This window comes from Aquarana catesbeiana, linkage group LG02, assembly GCF_042186555.1.
Source record: "Aquarana catesbeiana isolate 2022-GZ linkage group LG02, ASM4218655v1, whole genome shotgun sequence".
Classification (NCBI taxonomy): domain Eukaryota; kingdom Metazoa; phylum Chordata; class Amphibia; order Anura; family Ranidae; genus Aquarana; species Aquarana catesbeiana.
Window position 1 is genome coordinate 70,489,096 of NC_133325.1, and position 24,920 is coordinate 70,514,015.

The window sequence follows — 24,920 nt, forward strand, 5'->3', positions numbered from 1 at the left end:
GTCTATTGGGAACTGGTCTGGATCTAGTAAGTGACCTAAAGAACCTCGTGACCAACGGAACTGAGGAAATAGGTTGATCCAGGTATACTCCTAGGGCAGCCACTTGTACTTTAAGAGTGCTGATTGCCAGCCCTTTGTCCACCCCCTTCTGCAGAAATTCCAGAACCGACACAATATCTTCTAAATTTCGGTTTGCCGAGCGACACCAGGAGTTGTAGATTTTCCAAACCTTAGCGTAGATATCTCTAGTCACCTTCTTTCTACTAGCCAGTAAAGTAGATACTAGAGGCTCTGACAAACCCTTGTTTTTCAACAGCTGTTCCTCAGATACCAAGCAGTGAGACTTAGTCTTGCTATATCCGGATGATACACTGGACCTTGAAGTAGTAAGTCCTGTCTGAGGGGAAGCTGCCAGAAAGGTTTGACTGACATTAGTAGAATGGAGGAAAACCAGGCCCTTTTTGGCCAGTACGGGGTGATCAAGATTACCGACACCTTCTCCTTCTGTATCTTCCTCAATACTAAAGGAATTAGCTGAAAAGGGGGGAAGGCATAACCCAGCTGGAAATTCCAAGGATGTGCCAGGGCATCTATCCCTATCGATCCGTTGTCTCGGTGCAGGGAGAAGAACTGAGGGAGCTGAGCATTTTCTCTTGATGCGAATAGATCCACCTGCGGGCATCCCCACTTCTGGGTTATTAGAGTGAATATTTCTGGATTCAAACTCCACTCTGCCTCCTGAATCCTTTGTCTGCTCAAGAAATCTGCTACTCCATTTAGCGTGCCCTTGAGATGTACAGCTGACAGGGAAAGTAGATGACTCTCTGCCCATTCTAGGATCTCTGAAGATAGCAATAGAAGAGTCCCGCTCCTTGTGCCCCCTTGTTTGTTCAGGTATGCCACCGTGGTGGCGTTGTCTGACAATATCTGCACATGGGACCCCCGAAGGTTTGGAGAGAAGGCAACCAAGGCTAAAGCGACTGCCTTTACCTCCCTCCAATTTGATGACCTTCCTGCTTCCACTGGGGACCAAACTCCCTGAGCTATGTCTTGACCCCAGTGTGCTCCCCATCCCCAACTGCTGGCGTCTGTCGTTATCCTTCTCTCTGTTGGGAAGGACCAGAGTAAACCCCTTGACAGCACTGCCTGATTTCTCCACCACCAAAGGGTCCTTTTTACCCTGGTGGGAAGCCTTACCTTTGAGTCTAAAGCTTCTGGACTGTGATCCCAGATCTTTAAGAGAAAACTCTGAAGGGGTCTGAAATGGAGTCTGGCCCATTGAATGGCCGGCATGGTTGAGGACAAGGTTCCTAGTACTGACATAATCCTTCTGACTGATACCTCCAGGTTCGTCTGAAGGCTGGATACTGCCTGCAATACCTTCACTTTCTTCTCTTCTGGAAGAAAAAACTTTTGATCCACTGAGTCTATCAGATACCCCAGAAATTGGACTCTTTGTGCTGGATTGAAATTTGATTTTTGGATGTTTATAATCCAACCTAAGGCCTCCAGATGACTGCGAGCCTTGATCAGATCCTCCTGTAACCTTTCCCTGGAAGGGGCAAAGAAAAGGAGGTCGTCCAGGTAAGGGATAACCGCAATCCCCTGTAGCCGGAGGGGAGCTAGGGCCTCCGCCATAATTTTGGTAAATATTCGAGGGGCGGAAGATAGACCAAACGGGAGGGCCCTGAATTGAAGGTGCAAAACCTCCCTCCCCATATTTACTGCCAGCCTCAGATATCTCTGGGACTGAACAGCTATAGGTACATGCAGGTACGCATCCCTTAAGTCGATTGATGCCATAAAGCATCCTCTGACTAAGAGATTTCTTACCGAAAAGATGGAGTCCATGCGGAATCGCCCGTATTGGACTGACCTGTTTAGCAGTTTTAAATTGAGGATGAGCCGAAAGCTTCCTGATGGTTTCTTTATCAGAAAAATATGGGAGTAGAACCCTTGGCAAACTTCCTCCGGAGGCACCTGAACCACAACCCCCTGTTTTATCAGATCCCCTAACAGGTTCTTCATGGCTAGGGCTTTTGTTGTGTCTTTTGGCAAATTTGTTACGCAGTACCTCTCTGGAGGAAGGTTCAACAGCTCTATCCTGTAACCCTGGGCTATTGAATCCAAAACAAACGGGTTTTTTTGTTATGTTTGCCCAGAGAGGAAGGAATTCTTGAAGCCTTCCTCCCACAGGCACCACCAAGTCATTGTGTCTTATTGGCCTGCGTAGGAGGATTGAAAAGGACATTCCCTTTGCCTTTTCCTCTCTGCGCCGCCCAACTCCTTCTTTTTTCTTGGGGCCTGTTACTCCTTTCCTGATTTTTTTGAGGTCGAAAAAACCGCCTAACTGGCTGCTTTTTCTTTTTAACCGGAAAGGACTTCTTTTTATCAGCTGTTCTATCCAAAATAGATTCTAGATCAGGACCAAAAAGCTGATCTCCCAAAAATGGCACTCCGCATAACTTATTTTTGGAAGCTGCGTCCCCAGGCCATGTCTTTAACCACAACGCTCTCCTGGCTGCAATGGTCAGGGCCCCTGACCTAGCTGACATTCTTATAGAATCTGCAGAGGCGTCAGAAATATATGCTACAGCTGCTATAAGGGTTGGGAAGGAATCTAGAATCTCCTGTTTGGGTGAATCAGCTATAATATGTGCTTTTAGCTGATTCAGCCAGAACTCCATGTTTCTGGAGACACAGGTCATAGCCATAGCAGTCTTGAGATTCCCTACAATGGACTGCCAGGCTTTTTTAAGCTGTTGGTCCGCCTTCTTATCCATAGGATCCTTCAAAGTACCCATGTCCTCGAATGCCAGATCTGTTGATCTAGATACTTGGGAAAAAGCTGCATCCAACTTCGGGACTTTATTCCAAAGTGACTCAGGATTATCATTAAATGGAAAACGCCTCTTGTGAGCTCTTGGGAAAAAGGGTTTTCTCTCTGGGTCAGCCCATTCTTTCTTAATGGTCTCCGAGATTACCGAATGTACAGGGAAAGTGCGACCTGATGCTTCACCAAGCCCTTCATACATTCTATCGTGCAGCGATAATTCTCTTTTTTCTTCCTCCATTCCCAATGTTGCATAAATTGCTTTCAACAGACTGTCTACTTGTTCCAAGGACAGTTTGTATCTAGAAGGTGCATCTGCCTCTTCCTCATCCTCCTCCTCCTCTTCTCCAGAGTATGAGGGGGAATACCCCTTTTGGGTAGTTGGGCCAGCCTCAGCCTCTACCGTTGGGGTTAAGTGTGAGTCCTGAGAGGGGTCTGAGGTAGTTGCCTGACTTAATGCTGGTGTTACAAGAGAAGAGCGAAAAGCCTGTATAGTAGCATCTAGCTCTTTCTTAACTGATGCGATTATGTCGCTGCACGCAGAAGAAGCCTCTTCCTTGACTAAGGAGTCAATGCAAATTTGGCATAAAGTCTTCTTCCAACCCTCCAGTAACTTTGCTTTACATGAGGGGCATCTCTTTTTAATGGCTGGTTCAGAGCTCTTAGCCTGCCAGAAAAAAATGACAAAAGAGAAAAAACACCAGCATTCATTAAGCCAAAGCTTCCTCCTAACGGACTCACCACAGGTGCACAGGAGGAACAACAGTTAACCCCATGTGCCCAGACAGGCCCCAGCCACCAAGGGGGAAAAAAACATTTGTGAGAGGGGCACCAAAGTAACCAGGATATTCACTATAGCCTCTTACCTGGGCCTTGCTGGTGCCTGTGCCTGTCCCACATGCAGCTGCCACAGAATCCATAGTGGTGCTGCACCGATCGGTGGCTCTTACGAACGTCGGTTCCGGAGTCAAAAAACGCCGTTGCGCCCGACCGGAACCGGAATATAGGCACCAGGACCGCTCCTCCCTTCTTCCTCTGCGCCACTTCCGATCGGAAATGATGCGCCCGTTCCTAGCGCCTTCCCCTCGTCGGATACCTCACTTCCGACCGGTCGAGTCTGTACTCTTCCAAGATGGCGGCGGCCAGTAACGCCGACACGCGGTTTCAAAAAAGCCCGCGAACGGCTGCCGCCGCCTAAGGAGCGGCTCCAAGAACGGTCCAGCTCATCATGAGCAAATGAAGAGAAAAAAGGAGCCCACTTACCAGCAACCCTGTGGCGCGGTGTGGGAGAATCGGACTCTCTGGAGGAAAAAGATAGGTATGGTGGGGTAGGCAGCCTGGCCTCTCAGGATAGCACCATAAGAGACCCCGGCCCCTACTAGGTGTTCCCTTGCCGGAGGAAACACAAAAACTGACGAGCTGTGGAGAGGAGCCTCCTTTTAAAATGTGGTGGAGTTTGTGTTTCCTAGTGGGTGGAGCCTCTCTCTCATGTGCTGTCCTGAAAGACGATAAGGGAAAAGTACTTTAAATAAACAATAAGCGCAAGGGATGGTTCTTACGATCGATGCAAAATTTGATTTTTCAGTATGTTTGGTGCTATGCCTCAATGTATACCATGTTCTTTAGAAAACTAATTTTTGTGATACTGTTGCAAAGTCTCCTACCCGGGGAACCTTGCAGTAGCAGCACTTTCTGTTTGATGCTGACAATACTAAGTTGCAACCTCGCAATCAGCAAGACTGTTTTTTGTTTTTGTTTTTTTTTTTTATGTTTTTCAAGTATTTCTTGTTTTTTTTTTTTTTTGTTTTTTTTTTAATTTTAATCTACACAAGTTGATTTAATATGCACTTGGTTATATATGGACTTTTGTTAATTTGTGTTTTTGTGTACGAGAAGAATTTGGGTAGTGAGCAGCGCTGTGTATATATGAATTTCATTCTAGGGCAATTGATTGCCTTATCTCATTTAGCAAATTTTGTTAGCGTTGTCAGCCTGCCATGTGCACTCATTCAGTTGGCTGTCGGGTTGCCTATCACACCAGTCAGATAGGTAGTCCAAAAACCAACAGAAGACGCTTGCACAGCAGGCTAATTGCAAGGCAATAACTTAGTGTTGGCAGGATGAAATAGGAAGGAATTTCAGTGGCAGGATCTCCAGGTATGAAATTTTGCAACAGACCCAAGAGAGAGAAAGAGAGAAAGAAAAAAGAGCGAGAGATTCAGAAATTAATTTTTGGGTTAGGCATGGATGTTGGACGAGATGGCCTGGCTTGCAGTTTCCGCTCCAATTCATCCCATCCCAATTCATGTTCTATGCGGTTGAGGTCAGGATTCTGTGCAGACCAGTCAAGTTCCTCCACCCCAAACTCGCCCATCCATGTCTTTATAGACCTTTCTTTGTGCACTGGTGTGCAGTCATGTTGGAAAAGGAAGGAGCCATGCACAAACTGTTCCCACAAAGTTGGGAGCGTGAAATTGTCCAAAATGTCTTGGTATGCTGACGCCTTAAGACTTCCCTTCACTGGAACTAAGGGGCCAAGCCAGACCCCTGAAAAACAACCCCACACCTTAATCTCTCCTCCACCAAATGATTTGGACCAGTGCACAAAGCAAGCTCCATAAAGACATGGATAAGCGAGTTTGGGGTGGAGGAACTTGACTGTCCTGCGCAGAGTCCTGACCTGTGCAGTCCTGATGAATTAGAGCGGAAGCTGCGAGAAAGGCCTTCTGTCCAACATCCGTGCCTGACCTCACAAATGCGCTTAAATAAAATAAATAATATAAATAAATAAAGTATGTAAACAAAACTACAGACACATACATGTGCTCGGAATGTAGGCAGATGTTCCTCTCCCCTTCTTGCAAAATCTTTATATCCAAATCCAGGGTCTTCAATATAGCGGGAGGCGTTGGACATCGAAACCACGTCATCTTCAAATGCTGTGTAAAAAAGTAGATAAAAAAAGTTAAAAAAAAAAAAAAAAAAAAAAAAGAAATAGCCACGTTCTCCTAAATATGCAAAATTCATAAGGATACAGCCTGTCAATTAAATGACATGATGCAATGGTATCTCACATTTCCACCCCTTAGGCCCCTTACAAATAGGGGCCTCTAGCTGCTGTGCATCCCTCTCCTGGGTGGGACAGGTGCAGCATCCAGCCCCACTGTCTGCAGCCTGTCAATGACTTTGGCAGGTTGAGGCTGGATGGGGTTGAATGCTGTAATGAGTAGTACTTGTTTTAAGGGCTCTGTGTGTTCGGGGATGAATGCCCAGAATGAAGAGGATCTGCATTCCGGGTATTTGTCTGTGAACGCATAGGGCCCTAAACACGAGTACCACTCAGTACAGCGTTCAGGGCTGTCCAGCCACAGCCTGCAAAAACATGGCTGTGCTGTCTTGCAAGGCTTTGTAAAATATCAGAACACGGTGTAGAGATATAAATCTTTTTGCACACAAAAGAGATCCCTTATATATGGCTGATGCATTTTACCCCTATGGGCCGACCACTATGACTAAGTCCATTGGGATGCAAAGCATCAGATGTGCAGCTCCTGGTCAGGAACTCACTGCTGGTCGATTGTGCTTGAATTATGTTTTACCCAGTGTAGTTTTTGGTGTACAACCTTCATCACAGTTACAGTACTAGTATTGGAGACAGGCTCCCTGGCTAGCACAAAATACCACCATGAAGGACAACGTTAAGGGTCTGAAGCGGTGCAGTTTTTTATGGATCCCTTATATGTATTTAGCGGTTTGGCTGGAGTTTAGATTTAAAGTAAAAATGCTAAAGCAATAGTACAGAAGATTCTTGGTTTAGTGCTCAAGGTTCTTGGCTTAGTGCTCAAGATTTCTTGGTATAGTGCTCAAGATTTCTTGGTTTAGTGCTCAAGATTTCTTGGTTTAGTGCTCAAGATTTCTTGGTTTAGTGCTCAAGATTTCTTGGTTTAGTGCTCAAGATTTCTTGGTTTAGTGCTCAAGATTTCTTGGTATAGTGCTCAAGATTTCTTGGTTTAGTGCTCAAGATTTCTTGGTATAATGCTCAAGATTTCTTGGTATAGTGCTCAAGATTTCTTGGCTTAGTGCGGAAGGTTCTTGGTATAGTGCCGTTCAGTATGTGGCTTCTGCACTCATTCATGGACTCAATTCCTTTTTAAGATAGTACATAAATGTCAGTTTTATTGTTCAGCATCTAGGTAGGCTATGGGTAATTGTAGCCAGTCCATGGTCCGTGTTTACCGTAGCCAAGCAATTCTCTACAGCTCTAACAATGTTTTACTAAGCAAATAGCGTTCCTCTATCTGTAGAAAGTGTCCTCTATTCCTGCAGAGGCAGGTGGCTACATTGCGTAACCAACTTCCATGGAGCTAATTACCGACTGGCTGACTGAATGTGACCTTGGTGGTGATTCTCAGACAGCTCCTCACAAGCTGTCCACAGTGCTGCGACATATGGCCTTTGCTAGCTGTTAATGAGCATTTGCTAACCGTCACGAGGGATGCTTCATGGACACTGCTTCATTAACCAATCAAAACATCGTTTGGGAAGGGGAAGAGATATGTGCAAAAAGTATAAATCACATTAAACAAGATTAGAGGCAAACTTGATTTTTAAACCTATGTTCTAGAACGCTTCTCCTATCTAAGCTTTCCAAGATTACTTTGTAACACAACTGTAGCCATCCAGCTTGGACCAATGTAAGTATGTATACCTCAGATTTGAGGGGCTGCTGAGGAAGCTGAGAATCCCTGTAGTAGTTGGTGCCCCTATAGTGATAACCACAATCTTCTGGGTCCTGTGCCGAGCACCTATCTCTCTGCACACTGACCACAGGGAGTTGCTTGCTCGGCACTGCCACCATTTATAGAACTCTTTGTTTTTTTTTAAAGAATACAAGGCCGTTTGGTGGCGAAGATTGTGGCGTTGCTGTAGTATCTCTCTACCTCGATCAATCAGAGAATTTCTTGTTTGAAAAAAATAAATATAAGTCGTTTTGTGAAAGACAGCAGTACACACCTGGGAATGTCTAAAAACTCTCTGTGCTGGCCCAGCTTCCACACCTCTTTCCCTGCTTTTATGGAGCAGCTGGGAAATCCAAGAAAGGCTTTTACAGGTAACCCTCTCTGCCAGCCCCTCCACTGGCTTCTGACCACGCAACAAGTTCAATTTGAAATACTAACAATAAGTAATAAAGCCATCCACAACTCTGTTTTTAATGCTACATCACTAACCTAGTATCAAAATAACAACCAAAACATTCTTTGTTCTTCCCAAGTCCTTATGCTCTCTAGGTCCCTTGTCACCTCCTCCTATCTGGCACTTCTTCCGAGCCTCTCCTATCTTCTGGGACTCCCTACCCCAATCTGTCCGACTATCTCCTACTCTGTCCACTTTTAGAAGATCCCTGAAAATCCTTCTATTTAGAGGAGCCTATCCTGCTTCCACTTAAGATCTGTACTTTCACTTTCTCCATGATCTCACCCCCCCCCCCTTTTGTATCCCTTAAACCTCCCTTTAGATTGTAAGCTCTAATGAGCAGTGCTCTCTGATTCCTCCTGTATTGAATTGTATTGTAACTGTACTGATTGCCCTCATGCTCCAAAGCTCTACACAAACTGTTGGCACTATATAAATCCTGTATTATAATAATAATTATGTTAAATTCACATATGATCTTTCTTTCATTTTTTTTGTTGTTGGAATGGTCTGCTTTTAAAAATCACAGCTCCAGAAGAACTACACTATGGTCATGCTTTACAGCTTCTTCCCACAACACAAGTCCCTGAGTCAGCCGACTCATTGAAAACATTGCAGTGCCTGTATGGCAGATACTTTATCTTACTAAAGAAACATGAGCAGCAGTGGCGGCCGGTCCATAAGGGGCATCTTAAATAGGGCTGCAACTAACGATTATTTTCATAATCGATTAGTTGGCCAATTATTGTTTCGATTAATCGGTTGATAAGCAAAAAAAAAAAAAAAGAGTTGTGTATAATTTAGTTAATATGTAAAGTTTTAAAAAAAGGCAATTTATTCTTAAATATCTCTATGCAGTGGTAAATAAAAATAACTATATGGTTAGGAGCAAAATATCTAATCCACTCTGAGAATAACAGACAGAGAAGATGTACTGTATATACTATTAGAGGAGAGATATACTGTGTATGCTATTAGAGGATATATACTATTAAAGAAGGATGAATCTGGTAAATATCATCAGACTCAGAGATCAATTTTTTTTTTATTTTAAAAACAAGTGAAAATTTCAAACATTCTTTCATTCAGCGAACGTACAAAGATTTTTCGTCTGAATATTCTCTTCTGAAAATGTATCTATGTGACCAGCATAAGGCTCGGTGCACACCTATGCAGTTTGCTTTTGATATGTTTCTGCAGTGCTTTTTGCACACGTGATTTTGCTGCAATTTGCATTTTTTTGCATTTTTTGGCCAATTTGTTGTTGGGCAGATTAAAAAACACAAATTGCTACAAAAACGCATTACATGCTTTTCTGCAGCTTTTCCATTGAAGTGTATTGAACCAAAAAAGCACAGTTTTGCATAAAAAAAGTCCCTGAACCTTTCCAAATAAGCAGCGGCTAAAAAAAAGCATAGATATGAACGTGTCCCATAGGAAACCATGTAAATGAACTGCAGTGCGTTTCTGCAAAAAGCACCAAAAAACACATAGATGTGAACCAGTCTAAGACGTTTAGTAACATAATGGGGTTAAAAAAACCCCTAAAATTAGCCTTTTATAGTACAAAAAAAGCAGATAATCTCTATTGTAAGGGGTTCATTTTTTGTACTGTAGAACTGTGAAAGTAACATTTACAGTAGCGATTATTTGCTCTTTTTGTACTATAAAAGGCTCAATTTAATTTTTTTTAACCCCATTATGTTACTGGCCGATTAATCGATTATGAAAATAGTAATCGATTATTTTCATAATCGATTAGTTGTCGATTAATCGATTAGTTGTTTCAGCCCTAGTCTTAATGTTAAAAAAAAGTTAGTCATATTATCACTTATTTAAAAATAAATTGTTCTATGTGTGTGCAGTGCACTGTGCGAGGCGCCGAACAAATAGGTGTTTATTAGGTCTATAAAATTTTAACAAGCATGTGATTACAGCCTGAGGCTCTAATTGGCTTGTTTTTTGTTGTCCTCTACACTCCGAACCCCCCCTCCCCCCCTTTTGATTTTAGTGAATAAAAATTTGACATTGCATCAACTTACGGTTTCTGGATTTTCATCCTGGCCAATCAGAAGGCTGAAGATTTGGAACACGGAAGCTGTTGGGTATCAGGAGAGCCATGACAGCCCAGGCTGGAGGCTCTTTTTGCAGGTAAGGACCTGGAGGAGTTTGTTTGTGTCCCTCCAAAAATTTTTATCACCAGCCGCCACTTATGAGCAGACTAAAGTAATTGCACCGACCCACTAAGAGGTCCTTCTAGGTGATCTCCAAATATTTATATCTAATACAGTAACAAAATACAGTAAAACCTTGGACTGCGAGTTTAATTCGTTCCAGAAACATGCTTGTAATATAAAGCACTTGTATATCAAAACAAATTTCCCCATAAGAAATAATGGAAACTCAAATGATTTGTTCCACAACCATTTATTCATAGGTCCTTCAGTTTATAGTCCATATAAAAAGATTATAACAATGTGACCAAGTTGTGCAACTATAAAAGGTCCATCAACAAATAGAAGCCTCCACAAGGTGATGAGAATCTAAATCCAGCAGGAGCTAAAGAGTATTAATAGGAAGCGAAGCGCCTCTAAGCGTAGTAATATGTTGCTAAATGTAACCACATTGCTACACTTAGAGGCGCCTCTCTTCTCTTTTATACTCTGGTGACATGACGCTACTTGTATATCAAGACATCGCTTGTATATCAGGTTAAATTTTATTTAAAAATTTTGCTTGTCTTGCAAAGTGCTCTCAAACCACGTTACTCTCAAACCAAGGTTTTACTGTATGGAAGCTTGTAAAATGAGAAAGCAGCATTAACATTGTTTTGAAGGTAAACTGCAATAATCACCCCAGCCCTGGAATCACGCTATACTTATTCTTTAACAGAATAATTACAGTGGGGAAGATTTACATTGTCCTCGGAAAGTGGAAGTCCATGTTCTGCGAAATGTTGACATTTCGTGTTTATAACACATTGCATCAATGTGATTAGTAAACAGAGGTTTGAACTGAAATGCGTTAACAAGAACCAGTTCAATCTTGACAATGGGCTAGGATATGCCGTGATCTCTGTTAGCATAATGTTAAAAGAGGGTGTTTTGGAATGAAATGCCAAAAAGCCAACCTGTCAAGTCCAGCAGAGTCCTGCAGGGTTTTGTTTCTCAACTAAAAATTCTTTTTTTAATGCAAATTGTAATTCAATTTTTTTTCTAGCTGGAAAGCGTGCTGGAAAAGTCATGCACGGTCTGTTCTGTTTTCATCTCAGAAGTCCTCGGCAGACTCATAAGCCCCCGAAATGCGTTGGAACATTTTCCTTAAAAAATCTGAATAAATAAAAGAATAGAAATAAACATCTTGACTTTTCTTCTCTTAAATTTTGCTCTCCAACCTATTCAAAGCTACACAATTCCTTCATTCAGGAGGCCAGCTTATCCAGTTTAGAGCAAACTGTTTTGAAGTCTAAGAACTTTTCAAAAGTCAATCAACTGGCAGTATTCTCAATATGAAGCCAAGAGCAAGAACACGGGAACATGACCTCAAACTAGCAGAAGGAAAGTTCAAAAGTAAGAACTACTTAGAAAGTATTATTTTACCGAAAGGTTAGTTGACGCTTGGAATAGACTTCGAGCAGAGGTAGAGAGAATGTCAACAGTAAGTGGATTGAAACATGCTTGGGACAATCAAAGATTTATACTAAAAAAAAAAAAAAAAAAAAAGAAAAAAGAAATACGGGGCAGATTCAATGGACCACTTGTTCTTTTTTTTTTCTGCTGTCCCTCTTCTATTATGCAGTATCACCTATCACCTTTTACTAACCTTGCCTAGAGTAAGCCATATTGTAGCCATATACGGCTCCTGCATTTTGTCGAATGCGACAAAACGCGTAGGGTGAAGCTACTGCTCGAGATGTCATCACGCACTCCAAAACCAGGAAGTGGTCTTCCAATTCCCAGGATTATTTGTCTTTACGATATCGTAAGTAGTCTGTACTTGTTTTAATAAAATGCCCATACGGTTTTAGACTATGTGGCTCTTCCGGCTTTCTTTTCATGCTGGTTAATTCCGTCTACCGATAAGGTACTCATGAGGATGTGGTGGTGATCAGTAGAATGCTTATCCCTTTTAATAGGGTCTATCTATTAAAGTATAAATGTATTTTTGATTAGAGAACTTGGAGAATTCATGGTGTACACCAGGATCTTCTTCACTGATTCACTTTCTTTTTGGGACATTTTATATCACTGCTATCATCTTTGGAACTACTGATCATCCTTTTGGGACTATTTTTATTTAATATATATTTATATTGAACAATTTTTGTTTATTGCTGTTTAGGAGTATATTAGTGCGGCATTACTTTTTTTATTTCACTTGTACACAATTTATTTGTCTTGCCAGCTGCTTATATGCTTTTCAGTGCGATTTCATTTTTGGATTTATTATTATATATAGCTCCTGCATTATGAGAACAGATGGTCCAGGCCTGCACAGCTATGGTAATATGAAATGGCCACACACAGAGCCTATTTAAATTCTTCCACGTGTGGGACTGTTCTCAGACAATGACTAGATTTGCAGGTACAATCCAAATGATTAGCAATTTTTTTTTTTACCAGTTTACAGCATAACCACAAATGTCCAGTCTATGGAGAGGCACATACAGGCACCCCCTCATGCCAGCTCATCTTAGGGTGGCAACTAAAAAAAAAATTGGTCAAGGTTTTCTAGTTTAATCGTTATTTCCCTCGAAGCAGCATCAGCTGCAGGGTGCCCCAAAACATGGAAATGTTGTCAAGCCAATACAGAATCCAAGCCAATATAGAATATCTAGAATTACAGGTTTTCTTCAGTAAATAAAGTAGCTAAAAAAAAAAACATGACGTACCATGTAAACATAACAAGCTAAAGGCTGTCTCTTGTTATCAAACATTACCTAGGGGCTCTGTTTTAAAGAAATGCAAATGTTACCTATGTGAAGTGAAACCTTTACCCCAGTCATCTGTGCTCTGCAGGGCGGTGAGGCCCATTGTTACACATACAGCTACTTTGCAGAAGTTGAAGTGTTCATATCGGAGTTTAAAACTACATTGCAAAGAAAAATTAAAGTGGAAAAGCAAAGCAAAATGTTGCTTCATCTGTACAAGCCTTACCCATAAGGACCAAATTATATGCAAAATATAAAGTCACTCAAAATAATAATTTACACTCATGCAAAACACCACATAAAATGCACTTAAGTGTAACAAAATATACTCATCACAAAACCAATACTGTCAAATAAATGTAAAAAATTTGGAAAAATATTGTAGAGCTGCACATCTTCCAGCTTAAAAAAGCCAAAGATGTAGAAGCAAAATTTGAAGACCAAACCGTGCTCATACAAATACAGATATTATTCAATAAACAATAAAGCAAATGTGTAATAAAGTTCAAGAGTGACACCATAATTCATCTTGATTGAATGAATTGAGTTCAATCAAGATAAATTATGGTGTCACTCTTGAAAGTGGATGTCGGTCTGGTGACATCACAAAGGCATAGCCTGCCAGTTTCCTTGTGGTGCGACCCCTGATGGCCTCAGACGTTGCTGGCGAAATGCGTTGGACGGGGCTTCCAGAACACATCATTTCTGGTAGCTGGAGCGCAGGTGGAGCTCAATCTGGTGCTTCCAGTTTCCATTTCTACGCCTAAGTATATTGATATTGATATAAGTGCATGTTTAAATGATTTTTAATAAATTTCTAATTGACTACACTATGAGAAGTTCCTTTACATCTTCCCTATGCATGTGAGGTATGCACAGGATCTTTTAGAGGCACAGGAACACTTTATAGCAGATGGTGGTGTTCAGTTGTCCATGTGTTCAGGATATCGCTGGTTGGTCAAGTACACCTGCTGGAGATACCCTAAGCGATCTTTGACCTTCTTTGAGAAAAAAAAAGGTCATGTATTTCTGCCGAGTGTGCTGGGTGCATTCAGGAAAAGCACTGTATTATTTCCTGGGTGTCACTCTCCCCTTTTCAACACTTTTTTCATCCACTTTGGATGTATTTATTTGCACTGAGCATTTGATTTGGACTTTTTTTATGCATTTGCTTTATTGTTTATTGAAAATATTTCTGTATTTGTATGAGCGCGGTCTAGTCTTCAAATTTTTCCTTTTACAAACTATAAAACCACATATGTGAAGTAGGCTGTCCACACAACTAAGTGATCCCTGGAATAGTCTGCAAACCCCTGTTGTTATTGCTAGCAGAACTATTGGATAGGCCCATTCTTTGATGGGGTGACAACGCTTTTTCATCTGCAGTGAAATCAGGACATTATTGTCACCCTTGCTGCTGCTTAGATGTGGGCACCTATCAGTGAATCGCCACACATATCACTGTCACCAGTCTGATTAGAAGAAAAGAGCATTTCTATATCTGCAGGAACTTAGGGAAATGATGAATTAACCCTGCCTAGTTCCGCTTACCCCCTTCAGCACTAGAGAATTCCACATTCCCAGATGTATGTAAAATTAAAAAAGGGTATATTACAAATACCATGTTTTAAGATATCTAATAAAGTAATAAAAAAATTTGCTAGTGCTAATCATAGATGGATCAAAATTTTGCTAGTCATAGATGGATCAAAATTTTGCCAGTTCAGCAGGAACCGGCCGCAATTCAATCCATCCATGGCCGTTCCCACTCGAGAGAAGTCGACAACTTCTGTTTAACAGGATTGCTTGAAATTTTTCATTTGATCAGCACCTGCAGCCATTTTTTTTTAAAATAACAAACATGTCATATCTATCTGCTCTGCGCAATGGTTTTGGTCTTGGGGGGTGGGGAGAGCTATATCCAGAAGTTTTTTTTACCTTAATGCTGAGAATGCATTAAGGTAAAAAAAAAAAAAAAAAAAAAAAAAAAAAAAAAACCTTTAGCATTTAGAACCACCTGAATTCCTTTTATGGATCCATGCACATTGACCCTTCTTTTCCAAGACCTCTGCAATTTTCACTGGCATGCTGTCGATCAACTTCTGGGCCACATCCTGACTGATGGCAGCCCATTCTTGCAAAATCACTGCTCAGAGTTGGTCAGAATTTGTGGGGTTTTTTTGTTCACCCGCCTCTTAAGGATTGACCACAAGTTCTCAAAGGGATTAAGGCATTGGTCTCAAACTGGTGGCCCTCCAGCTGTTGCAAAACTACAAGTCCCATGAGGCATTGCAAGGCTGACAGTTACAAGCATGACTCCCACAGGCAGATGCATGATGGGACTTGTAGTTTAGCAACAGCTGGAGGGCCACCAGTTTAAGACCCCTGGATTAAGGTCTGGGGAGTTTCCTGGCCATGGGCCTAACATTGTGATGTTTTGTTCCCTATGCCACTTAGTTATCACTTTTGCCTTATGGCAAGGTGCTCCATCATGCTGGAAAAGGCATTGTTCATCACCAAACTGTTCTTGGATGGTTGGGAGAAGTTGCTCTGGGAGGATGTTTTTGTACTATTCTTTATTCATAGCTGTGTTCTTAGGCAAAATGGTGAGTGAGCCCACTCCCTTGGCTGAGAAGCAACCTCACACATGTATGGTCTCAGGATGCTTTACTGTTCGCATGACACAGGACTGATGGTAGCACCCACCTTTTCTTCTCCGGGCAAGGTTTTTTTTTTTGGATTCTCCAAAACTTTAGAAAGGGGATTCATCAGAGAAAATGACTTTACCCCAGTCCTCAGAAGTCCAATTCCTGTACCTTTTGCAGAATATCAGTCTGCCCTCCCTGATGTTTTTCCTGGAGAAAAGTGGCTTCTTTGCTGCCCTTCTTGACACCAGGCCATCCTCCAAAAGTCTTTTCCTCACTATGCATGCAGATGTACATATACCTGCCTGCTGCCATTCCTGAGCAAGCTCTGCACTGGTGGTGCCCTGATCCCGCAGCTAAATCAACTGTGGAAAATGTTCATGGGGCTCGCTGGACTTTCTTGGGCACCCTGAAGCGTTTGTCACAAATGCAGTGGAAATGTTTTTTATGAGATTAAGTTCATTTTCATGGCAAAAAGGGACTTTGCAATTAATTGCAATCCATCTGATCACTCTTCATAAAATTCTGGAGTATATGCAAATTGCCATCATAAAAATGGAGAAAGCAGACTTTGTGAAAATTAAGATTTGTGTAATTCTCAAAACTTTTGGCCACGGCTGTATACAAAAATGTTTTGCACCTCATTTGTATTTTAAACGGAATGGGTTATTTTACAAGGTGATCGTTTACAATCACTTTAACTTTGGACTAAACAGCGTGGGTGGACGATTGTCTTTTGCCAGCTATTGTACCTCTGACAGCCAACATTGCAGCTATCAGAATGCTGGAACAGTGACTGCATATGATTGCACGCAGCTGCTTTTCAACCGACAATTTTGCAATCAGCTCCTTCTATTCTCACAGAAAAGTATGTCAGGCTGCAGGATTCTGTCAGGGCCACCCACGTCTCACATGTTGTCCGCTTCCTGATAAAAGTCACCCTGTGTATGGCCAGCTTTACCTTCTTGCAACAATAAAAAGTAGCGGTCAGTGGCGTCCGGTGATAAACTTTTTTTGGGGGGGCAAACAAACCCCACCATGTCCTTACTCACTGCTCCACGGTCCCCCCTCCACACTCACCGCTCTATGGCACGGTCCCCGCACTCACCGTGCCACGCACTCACTGCTCTACGGCACGGTCCCCGGACTCACCGCACCACAGTCCCTCGCACTCACCGCGCCACGGCACCCCCCCCCCACCGCGCCACGGGCCCTCCCACACTGATCGTGCCATGGCACATTCCCTCCACGGCTTCCTCAGCTTCTCCTCCTGGCCAACTCGATCCACCTCCTGTCCTGATGGGCCGGGAGGAGAAGCTGGAATACAATAGTGAATATTGATTCGCTATAGTCACAGGGCCCAACCTTTTTCAAGCCAATTAGAGCCTCAGGCTCTAAATCATGTGCTTGGAAAAAAAAATACAAAAATACAAAAAATTTTTTTAAAAACCTCATACAAACATGAGTCCTAATGAATGGACCTCCTGATAACTGTCAATGCACTTTAATACCACCTGCTCTGGAATGTGATTGGTTGATCTGAGCAGCGCTTCCTTTTTTCCATGCCTTCACACGGGAGGCCCTGGGTAATTTAATGCATATCCCCAGCTCAAATACAGTTACAGTGATTTGTATAATGCAGATATAAAATATACATGTGGTACATAGGAGAGCACTTAGCCTAATTTGCAGAGTAGGTCACAGTGACTAATTCAAGGTCATAATCTATCAAGAGGCCTGGACTAGCACCAGGTTCTGCAGAAATGTTTTCAATTTGTTTTTACAGTCAATACACTAGGCTGCAGAGCCGCCTCCTCTCTTGAATGAGCTCAGTGTGCAGTGTTCATTTTTTTCCCATTTTAATTATATAATGTGTATTATTCTGACACATTCTTACATAACTTAATGTATAACCAGCTCAAGGTTAAATGCAACTGTGGCTGGGGTTAGGGACACAGATCTGTATCTTATAGTCAAACTTAACCCAACCTTTTTTTTGGTGTACAGAGCGGACTCGGAATCCCTCACCTGCACTATATTGCTGTTCATGACTCCAACATGAAAACTGCTCTTAACGTGTTGTGCAGACATAAAAATCAGGGCTGAGCTCTAACTTTCTGGTTTCCCTCTCTGGAGTATGCTCTATGTACAGTGTTGTGCAACAGTTTTTGGCAGGTGTAAAAAAAAATGCTGTAAATTAAGAAAGCTTCCTGAAATAGAAGTGTTAATGGTGATTTTTTTACCAAAAAACTAAATAATGGAAAGTAAATGAAGAGAAGAGAAGTCCAAATCAAATCAATATTTGGTATGACCACCCTTTGCTTTCAAAACAGCATCAAATCTTCTAGGTACACTTGCACACAGATTTTGAAGGAACTCAGCTGGTAGGTTGTTCCAAACATCTTGGAGAACTAGCCAGAGATCTTCTGTGGCTGTAGACTGCCTCAAATCCTTCTGTCCTTTCATGTAATCCCAGGAAGACTCGATAATGTTGAGATCAGGGCTCTGTAGGGCCCAAATTATCACTTCCAGGACTCCTTGTTCTTCTTTACGCTGAAGATAGTTCTTAATGACATTGGCTGTATGTTTGGGGTTGTTGTCCTGCTGCACACTAGATTTGGGACCAATCACACGCCTCCCTGGTGGCATGGAAGGATGGACAATTATCTGCCTGTATTTCTCAGCATTAAGGACACCACTGATCCTGACCAAATCTCCAACTCTATTTGCAGAAATGAACCCCAAACTTGCAAGGAACCTCCACCATGCCTCACAGTTGCCTGCAGACACTCAATATTGTACCGCTCCAATCCACTAGTGCTGGGGTCTCCAAATATTCTAAACGAAGGGCTAGTTTTCTGTTCTTTAGATTTTAGGGAGACTGGGCTATGGCCAGTGGAAGTACAAAATGGGCCAGTGTCAGTGGGAGTAGAAAATGTCTAAGGCTTGGTGGTTAGAGGGAGACAATATAAAATTACATGGCACTTGTGGTCAGTAGGAGGGGGAATAGTGCCCATTGTTGGTATTAGTGGGAGCAATAGTGCCCTGTTGTTGGTGTCAGCAGAAGGAATAGTGCTCCGTCGTTGGTGTCAGGAAGAGGAGGAACAGTGCCCTACCATTGCTGTCAGTGGGAGGAAAAGTGCCGTTGTTGGTGTCAGTGGGAGGAATAGTTCCCTGTTGTTAGTGTTAGTGGAGAAAAAAGTGCCCCATCGTTAGTGTCAGTGGGAAAAGTAGTCCTCCCCCGTCGTTAGAATCAGTGGGAAGAATAGTGCCCCATCTTTGGTGCCAGTGGTAGGAATTTTGTATCATTGTTTATATCAGTGGGAAAAATTAGGCCCCGTTGTTGGTGTCAGTGGAAGGAATAGTTCCCCATCTTTGGTGTCAGTAGGAGAATAGTGTTTCATTGCATCAGGACCTGGAAGACCTGCTGGTGGCACTATGGTTTCTAGAGCTGAAGGGCGCAGTACTTGTGGCCACCAGCAAGTGTCTCCCATCACGGTAATTAGGCTCCACCTGATGCTGGCTGCTGGGAAGCTATATAACACCTCCCTTGATTTTAATCCTTGCTTCAGTATTTTGCCTGTTTGCCACATACCTGCTTGCTGATTATCCTGATCCCTGCCTTATACAGTATCATGTAACCCCATCTCTGCTCCCCTATGTTCCCAGTCCCAATCCTGGTTATGCCCTGTTTATCTGGGGCTTCCCCTTTCTTGTATATATTGTAGGTATAGTTATTGTGCTAGTTAGGTTCTCTGCCACTTCGGTCATATATACTGTTCCCATATATTTTCACGTTTGCCTTGTATACGGTTTGCTATTATTGGATGGGTTTTTGCTTCACTATTAATACATTTTACTTTAATAATACCAATTCTAATTCTAGTTTCTTAAGTACAGTTATAGTGATCTGGTCATCCCTGCTGCTGGATACCAGCATTCAGTATCCCTTACACATTGTTTATATCAGTGAGAGAAATGATGCCCCATTGTTGGTAACAGTGGAAGGAATCATGGTCTCTTATTGGTGTCAGTAGGAATGGTGCATCCCTGTTGGTGTCAGTGGAAGGAATAATGCCTCATTGTTGATGTCACTGGAAGGATTAGTGCCTCTTATTAGTGGGAAGAATACTGCCCCAAGGGCCAGAGACAGACAAAGATCCAGCCTGAGGTCCACAGTTTTGGAAAGCACTGCGCAAGCAGATCCTCAACGGGAGTATATGGAGAAGGCACTGGAGATTAGAGAACCAGCGAGCTCACCAAAATTTGGGCACTGGCTGTAATACCAAGAATGATGACAGCAGTTGTCTTTGCTATGGTCATGAATCGCAAGAAAGACTTGGCAAGGCAACAAACCCCAAACTCGCTCATATGTCTTTATGGATCTTACTTTGTGCACTGGTGTGCAGTCATGTTGGAACAGGAAGGGGCCATCCCCAAACTGTTCCCACAAAGTTGGGAGCATGCAATTGTCCAAAATGTCTTGGTATGCTGACACCTTAAGAGTTCCCTTCACTGAAACTAAGGGGCCAAGCCCAACCCCTGAAAAACAACCCCACACCATAATCCCCCTCCATCAAATTATTTGGACCAGTGCACAAAGCAAGGTCTATAAGACATGGATGAGTGAGTTTGGGGTGGAGTGCTGACCTCAAACCAATATAAAACCTTTAGGATGAATTAGAGCGAAGACTGCGAGCCAGGCCTTCTTGTCCACATCAGTGCCTGACCTCACAAATGCGCTTCTGGAAGAATGGTCAAACATTCCCATAGACACACTCCTAAACCTTGTGGACAGCCTTCCCAGAAGAATTGAAGCGGTTATAGCTGCAAAGGGTGGGCCAACGCAATATTGAACCCTACGGACTAAGACTGGGAAGCCATTAAAGTTCATTTATGTGTAAAGGCAGACGTCCCAATACTTGTGGTAATATAGAGTGTGTGTGTGTGTGTATATATATATATATATATATATATATATATATATATATATATATATATATATATATACACACACACACACACACACACACTATATGACCCCTGCTGTATCATACATATTGGACAAACAACTTGCTGCTTTTACATGTATCCTTTGGTTGGTTTGCTGTAAATTTCCACTGACTACGACCTTCTCAGTTTTATCACAGGTTTTCAGGACATAGATAAGCTGTATTCTCAAAGATAAAAATGGTACTACAACATGGTCAGCCTCCATGATCTGATATTATTTGTTGTCAGAGAATTCTGAGGAAGTATCCTCAGTAATGTCATTTTCTTCTAGAGAACTTGTAGGTTGCACTTTTACTGATGTCACTGCCTTCTAAAGAAAAAGGAAATCAGCTAGACACAAATAGGCTAAGTGAGGTCTCCAAGGTCAATATTTCAAAGAGAACTAAAGCTGGCCATATACTGCTCAAATGTAAGCGGATTCCTGCTGGCACGGCTGAAATTTAAGAAATGACCCTGCTGGAAAATTGTCAGCCCAACAACGCCTGCATCCAATCAGATGCAGGCACTATTCAAGTACTGTCAGCCGGAACTGCTGGTGGTCAGAATACAATAGCCTGGCAGGGGGCATTCAACTAATGGCACTGTTAGCATGGATGAAGGAATCGGTTACAGACAACTAGAGGATTTACTAGCCACAGTCTCTTTGAGGCCAGTGGTTTCTAGAGAACTCGCACTGCTTCCTAGAGAACTTATATGCTCGCTGTTGTCACCACTTCCTTGGAGAGCCTATAGGCTCATTGTTGTCACCACTTCCTTGGAGAGCTTATAGGCATATTGACACCACCACTTGCTAGTGATTTCACAGGCATGAGATCACTACTTCCTAGAAATTTCACAGGCTCAATAATGTCATCACTTCCTAGAGAACTTATAGGCTTTGTCATCACCATTTCCAACAGAACCTATAGACTTGTTGAGGTCGCTGCTTCCTAGAGAACTGACAGACTTTGTCGTCACCACTTTCTAGGGAACTTATAGGCTTGATGAGGTCAGTGCTTCCTAGAGAACTTATAGACTCATTGATGTCACCACTTCCCAGGGAAGTTATAGAATGTATAGACTTGTGGAGGTCACGGCTTCCTAAAGAACCTATAGGCTCATTGAAGTCACTGCTTCATACATAAATCATAGGCTCACTATGGTCACCGCTTCCTAGAGAACTCACAGGCTCATTGATGTGACCCCTTCTTTTAGGCTTGCAGAGGTTACCACTCCCTAGAGAGCTTAGTAGACTTTTGCAGGTAACCGCATCCTAGAGAACTCAGACTCACTGATGTCACTGTTCCCTAGAAAATTCATAGGTTCAATGGTGTTAGCATGTACTAGAGAACATAGACTCATTGATGTTCCTGCTCTCTAGAACATTCACAGACTCATTGATGTCACTATTTCCTAGAGAATGTATAGGCTCATTGATGTCACCACTTCCTAGAGAACGTATAGGCTCATTGATGTCACTGCTTCCTAGAGAGCTTACAGGTTGCATTGTCTGTGAGGTCACTGGTCTTTTAACCCTTTCATGACTAAGCCTATTTTTGAAATTTGGTGTTTACAAGTTAAAATCCATATTTTTTGCTAGAAAATTACTTAGAACCCCCAAACATTATATATATTTTTTTAGCAGAGAATCTAGAGAATAAAATGACGATTGTTGCAATATTTTTTATCACACGGTATTTGTGCAGCGGTGTTTTAAACGCAAATTTTTGGAAAAGTGACACTTTCATGAATTTTAAAAAATCCAAACAGTAAAGTTACCCCAATTTTTTTGTATAATGTGAAAGATGATGTTACGCCGAGTAAATAGATACCAAACATGTCACCCTTTATAATTGCACGCACTCGTGGAATGGCGACGAACTACGGTACCTTTGAATTTCCATAGGCGACGCTTTAAAAAATTTTTACGGTTACCAGGTTTGAGCTACAGAGGAGGTCTAGGGCTAGAATTATTGCTCTCGCTCTGACGATCGCGGCGATACCTCACATGTGTGGTTTGAACACCGTTTACATATGCGGGCGCGACTTCCTTTTTTTTTTTTTTTTTATTTATTTTATTTATTTTTGTACTTTATAAATTGTGTTTAAATTTTTTTTTTTTTTTTTTTTACTTTTATTGCTGTCACAAGCAATGTAAACATCCCTTGTGACAGTAATATGTGGTGACAGGTACTCTTTATGGAGGGATCGGGGGTCTAAAAGACCCCCGATCCCTCCTTTACACTTCAAAGTATTCAGATCGCCGAAAACGGCGATTCTGAATACTGTGTACTTTTTTAAATTCGGCGCCATTGGCAGCCGAGTAAACGGGAAGTGACGTCATGACGTCGCTTCCGCGTTTACAGCAAGAAGGCTGGAACGAAGCCGCTCGCAGCTTCGTTCCAGTCCGCCCCCAGCCGCCGAAGGCAGCGGAACGGACACCGGGCCTCCCGATCGCACGGGAGGCCCGGTAACAGCGGCGGGAGGCGGCGGGAGGGGGGGGATGTCCCCTCCCGCTCCTCCGGTATAACAACCGAGCGGCTTTTAGCCGCATCGGTTGTTATACTCGGGTAGCCGATCGCCCGCTGAAAACAACGGTACCGGGATGATGCCTGCAGCTGCGGGCATCATCCCGGTATAACCCCGGAAAGCCGAGTACGCATATATGCGTTCGGTCGGCGGGAAGGGGTTAAGAAATGTATTGGAAGAATCCTCAGTAATTTATCTGCAATCTACAAAACTGACCAGCTGTGGTCTCATTAAAGCCAGTATTTTCTAGAGAAATAGTGAGCTCCATTGTCTGTAATCATGCCAGCCCCCTGATAGCCAGCATTCATAGCAATATAGCCTGAGTCAATGTTATATCCTTGCTCAGCACTTGGAAAATGACAGATCTCAAATTACCTCCGGAGACAACCAACAGACTTTCCTTCTTTTCTTTCTCAAAACGTGTGGCCATCTCTTCCTGCGATGCTTCTTCCTCTTCTCTTTCTTCTTGGAGTTTCTTCATTCTCTCCATCAAAACTTCTATTTCACTTTCATAGTCGGCATTCTGCAAGTCAGAGAGTATAACAGATGTCTATCATGTCTATCTATATAAAATCAGCACCACTATGGCATTTTTTTCATGTTTTGTGTTATATATATTATATATATGAATTATGATGGTCATTTTTAATAATTTTTTTTAGTTTTAGTTTTGTGGATTTAGTTTTGTGATAAACTTTTACTTTAAGAAGGAAATCTTCAGATGTAAAATCTAACGATGTTTAAAATATACGTTGAAATTGCCTGGTTTCCTGCTGGTTGCGGCGAGTCAGATCAATAGGAATCTATGGGCAATTAAGGGTTAGGTGGCTTACAAATACCAGGGCACCATGCTTTGTGGCCACACCCTCAGACGAAGCCGTAATGACGAAACGCGTCAGTGCAGGACCATATGGCGACCGGTATGTTAATCTACCTGTACGTGCCATTCTGCCGACGTATATCAGCGTGAGCTGGTCGGCAAGCGGTTAAAGAGTAACGCCACTTTTGTTGCGGAAAAAAAAAAAAAAAAAACATTCCCCTCTGGGTGATCTATGTACATTGCAGTGATTTTATCAAACTTTGTTGCAGATTCCTACCTTTTGTTATTCCGAAGAAATCCCTGTGTGTTTCTCTGTGTCCATATGAAAAATTAGTCTAATGGGACTGGTTTCATAATTCTCAATCAGCTGCTGCACCTGCAGAGCTCTAATGAGGAAAATTGCAGGGTCTGCATCTATTTAGAAGTGATTTCCTATTGGGAATATCTCAGTAAAAATGACATTTTTCTTGCAGGGGATGCCTGAAATCTGATTTGTACCTTAGTGCAGACTTCTGGGAAAATCAGTGAGCCAATCACACAAACAGGAAAATTACGTTTCTGGAGGGTGCTCTGTACAAGTTCTGTGTATATTACACCTCCAGGTAGCCATATTGCATTGCACGTTACAGAAAATTACAGAGCTGCAGATTAAAAAGCAAAGGTAATTTTTAATAACATTCAATTACAATATGATTTGTGTAGCAATTGTATATGCTACATTATTTTTTTTATTTGCTTTTTTTTTTTTACTCCACCAAAGTGGAGTTACCCTCTTAAAGTATATGTTGGAAAGAAATAGTCAGTACATCCCTGCAATACAAGCAAATTTCCCCATGAATTATCCTTTTAAAACACTGCAAGGACATAAAAATATCTGTTGATCCGGGCATAAATCCAGTGAGCCCCTGGCATCCTGTGCACTCTGCCTTTGCTGCACTGAAATCCTAAAGACTATTATGAGTCCTGCCCAGTTTCTCC

The 24,920-nt window shown here is 42.2% G+C and overlaps 1 protein-coding gene across 3 annotated transcripts in view; it reads right to left on the reverse strand.

Moving 5' to 3' along the window:
• SESN3 (sestrin 3) overlaps positions 1-24,920 on the reverse strand; it is a 180,980-nt gene that overhangs the window by 31,079 nt on the left and 124,981 nt on the right. For all 3 annotated transcript variants that reach the window (XM_073613028.1, XM_073613026.1, XM_073613027.1), the window contains 2 exons: positions 23,498-23,645; positions 5,654-5,772 (listed from right to left, as the gene is read on the reverse strand). In XM_073613028.1, coding sequence (XP_073469129.1) covers positions 5,654-5,772; positions 23,498-23,645 — 267 coding nt within the window. The remainder of the gene's footprint in view (positions 1-5,653; positions 5,773-23,497; positions 23,646-24,920) is intronic.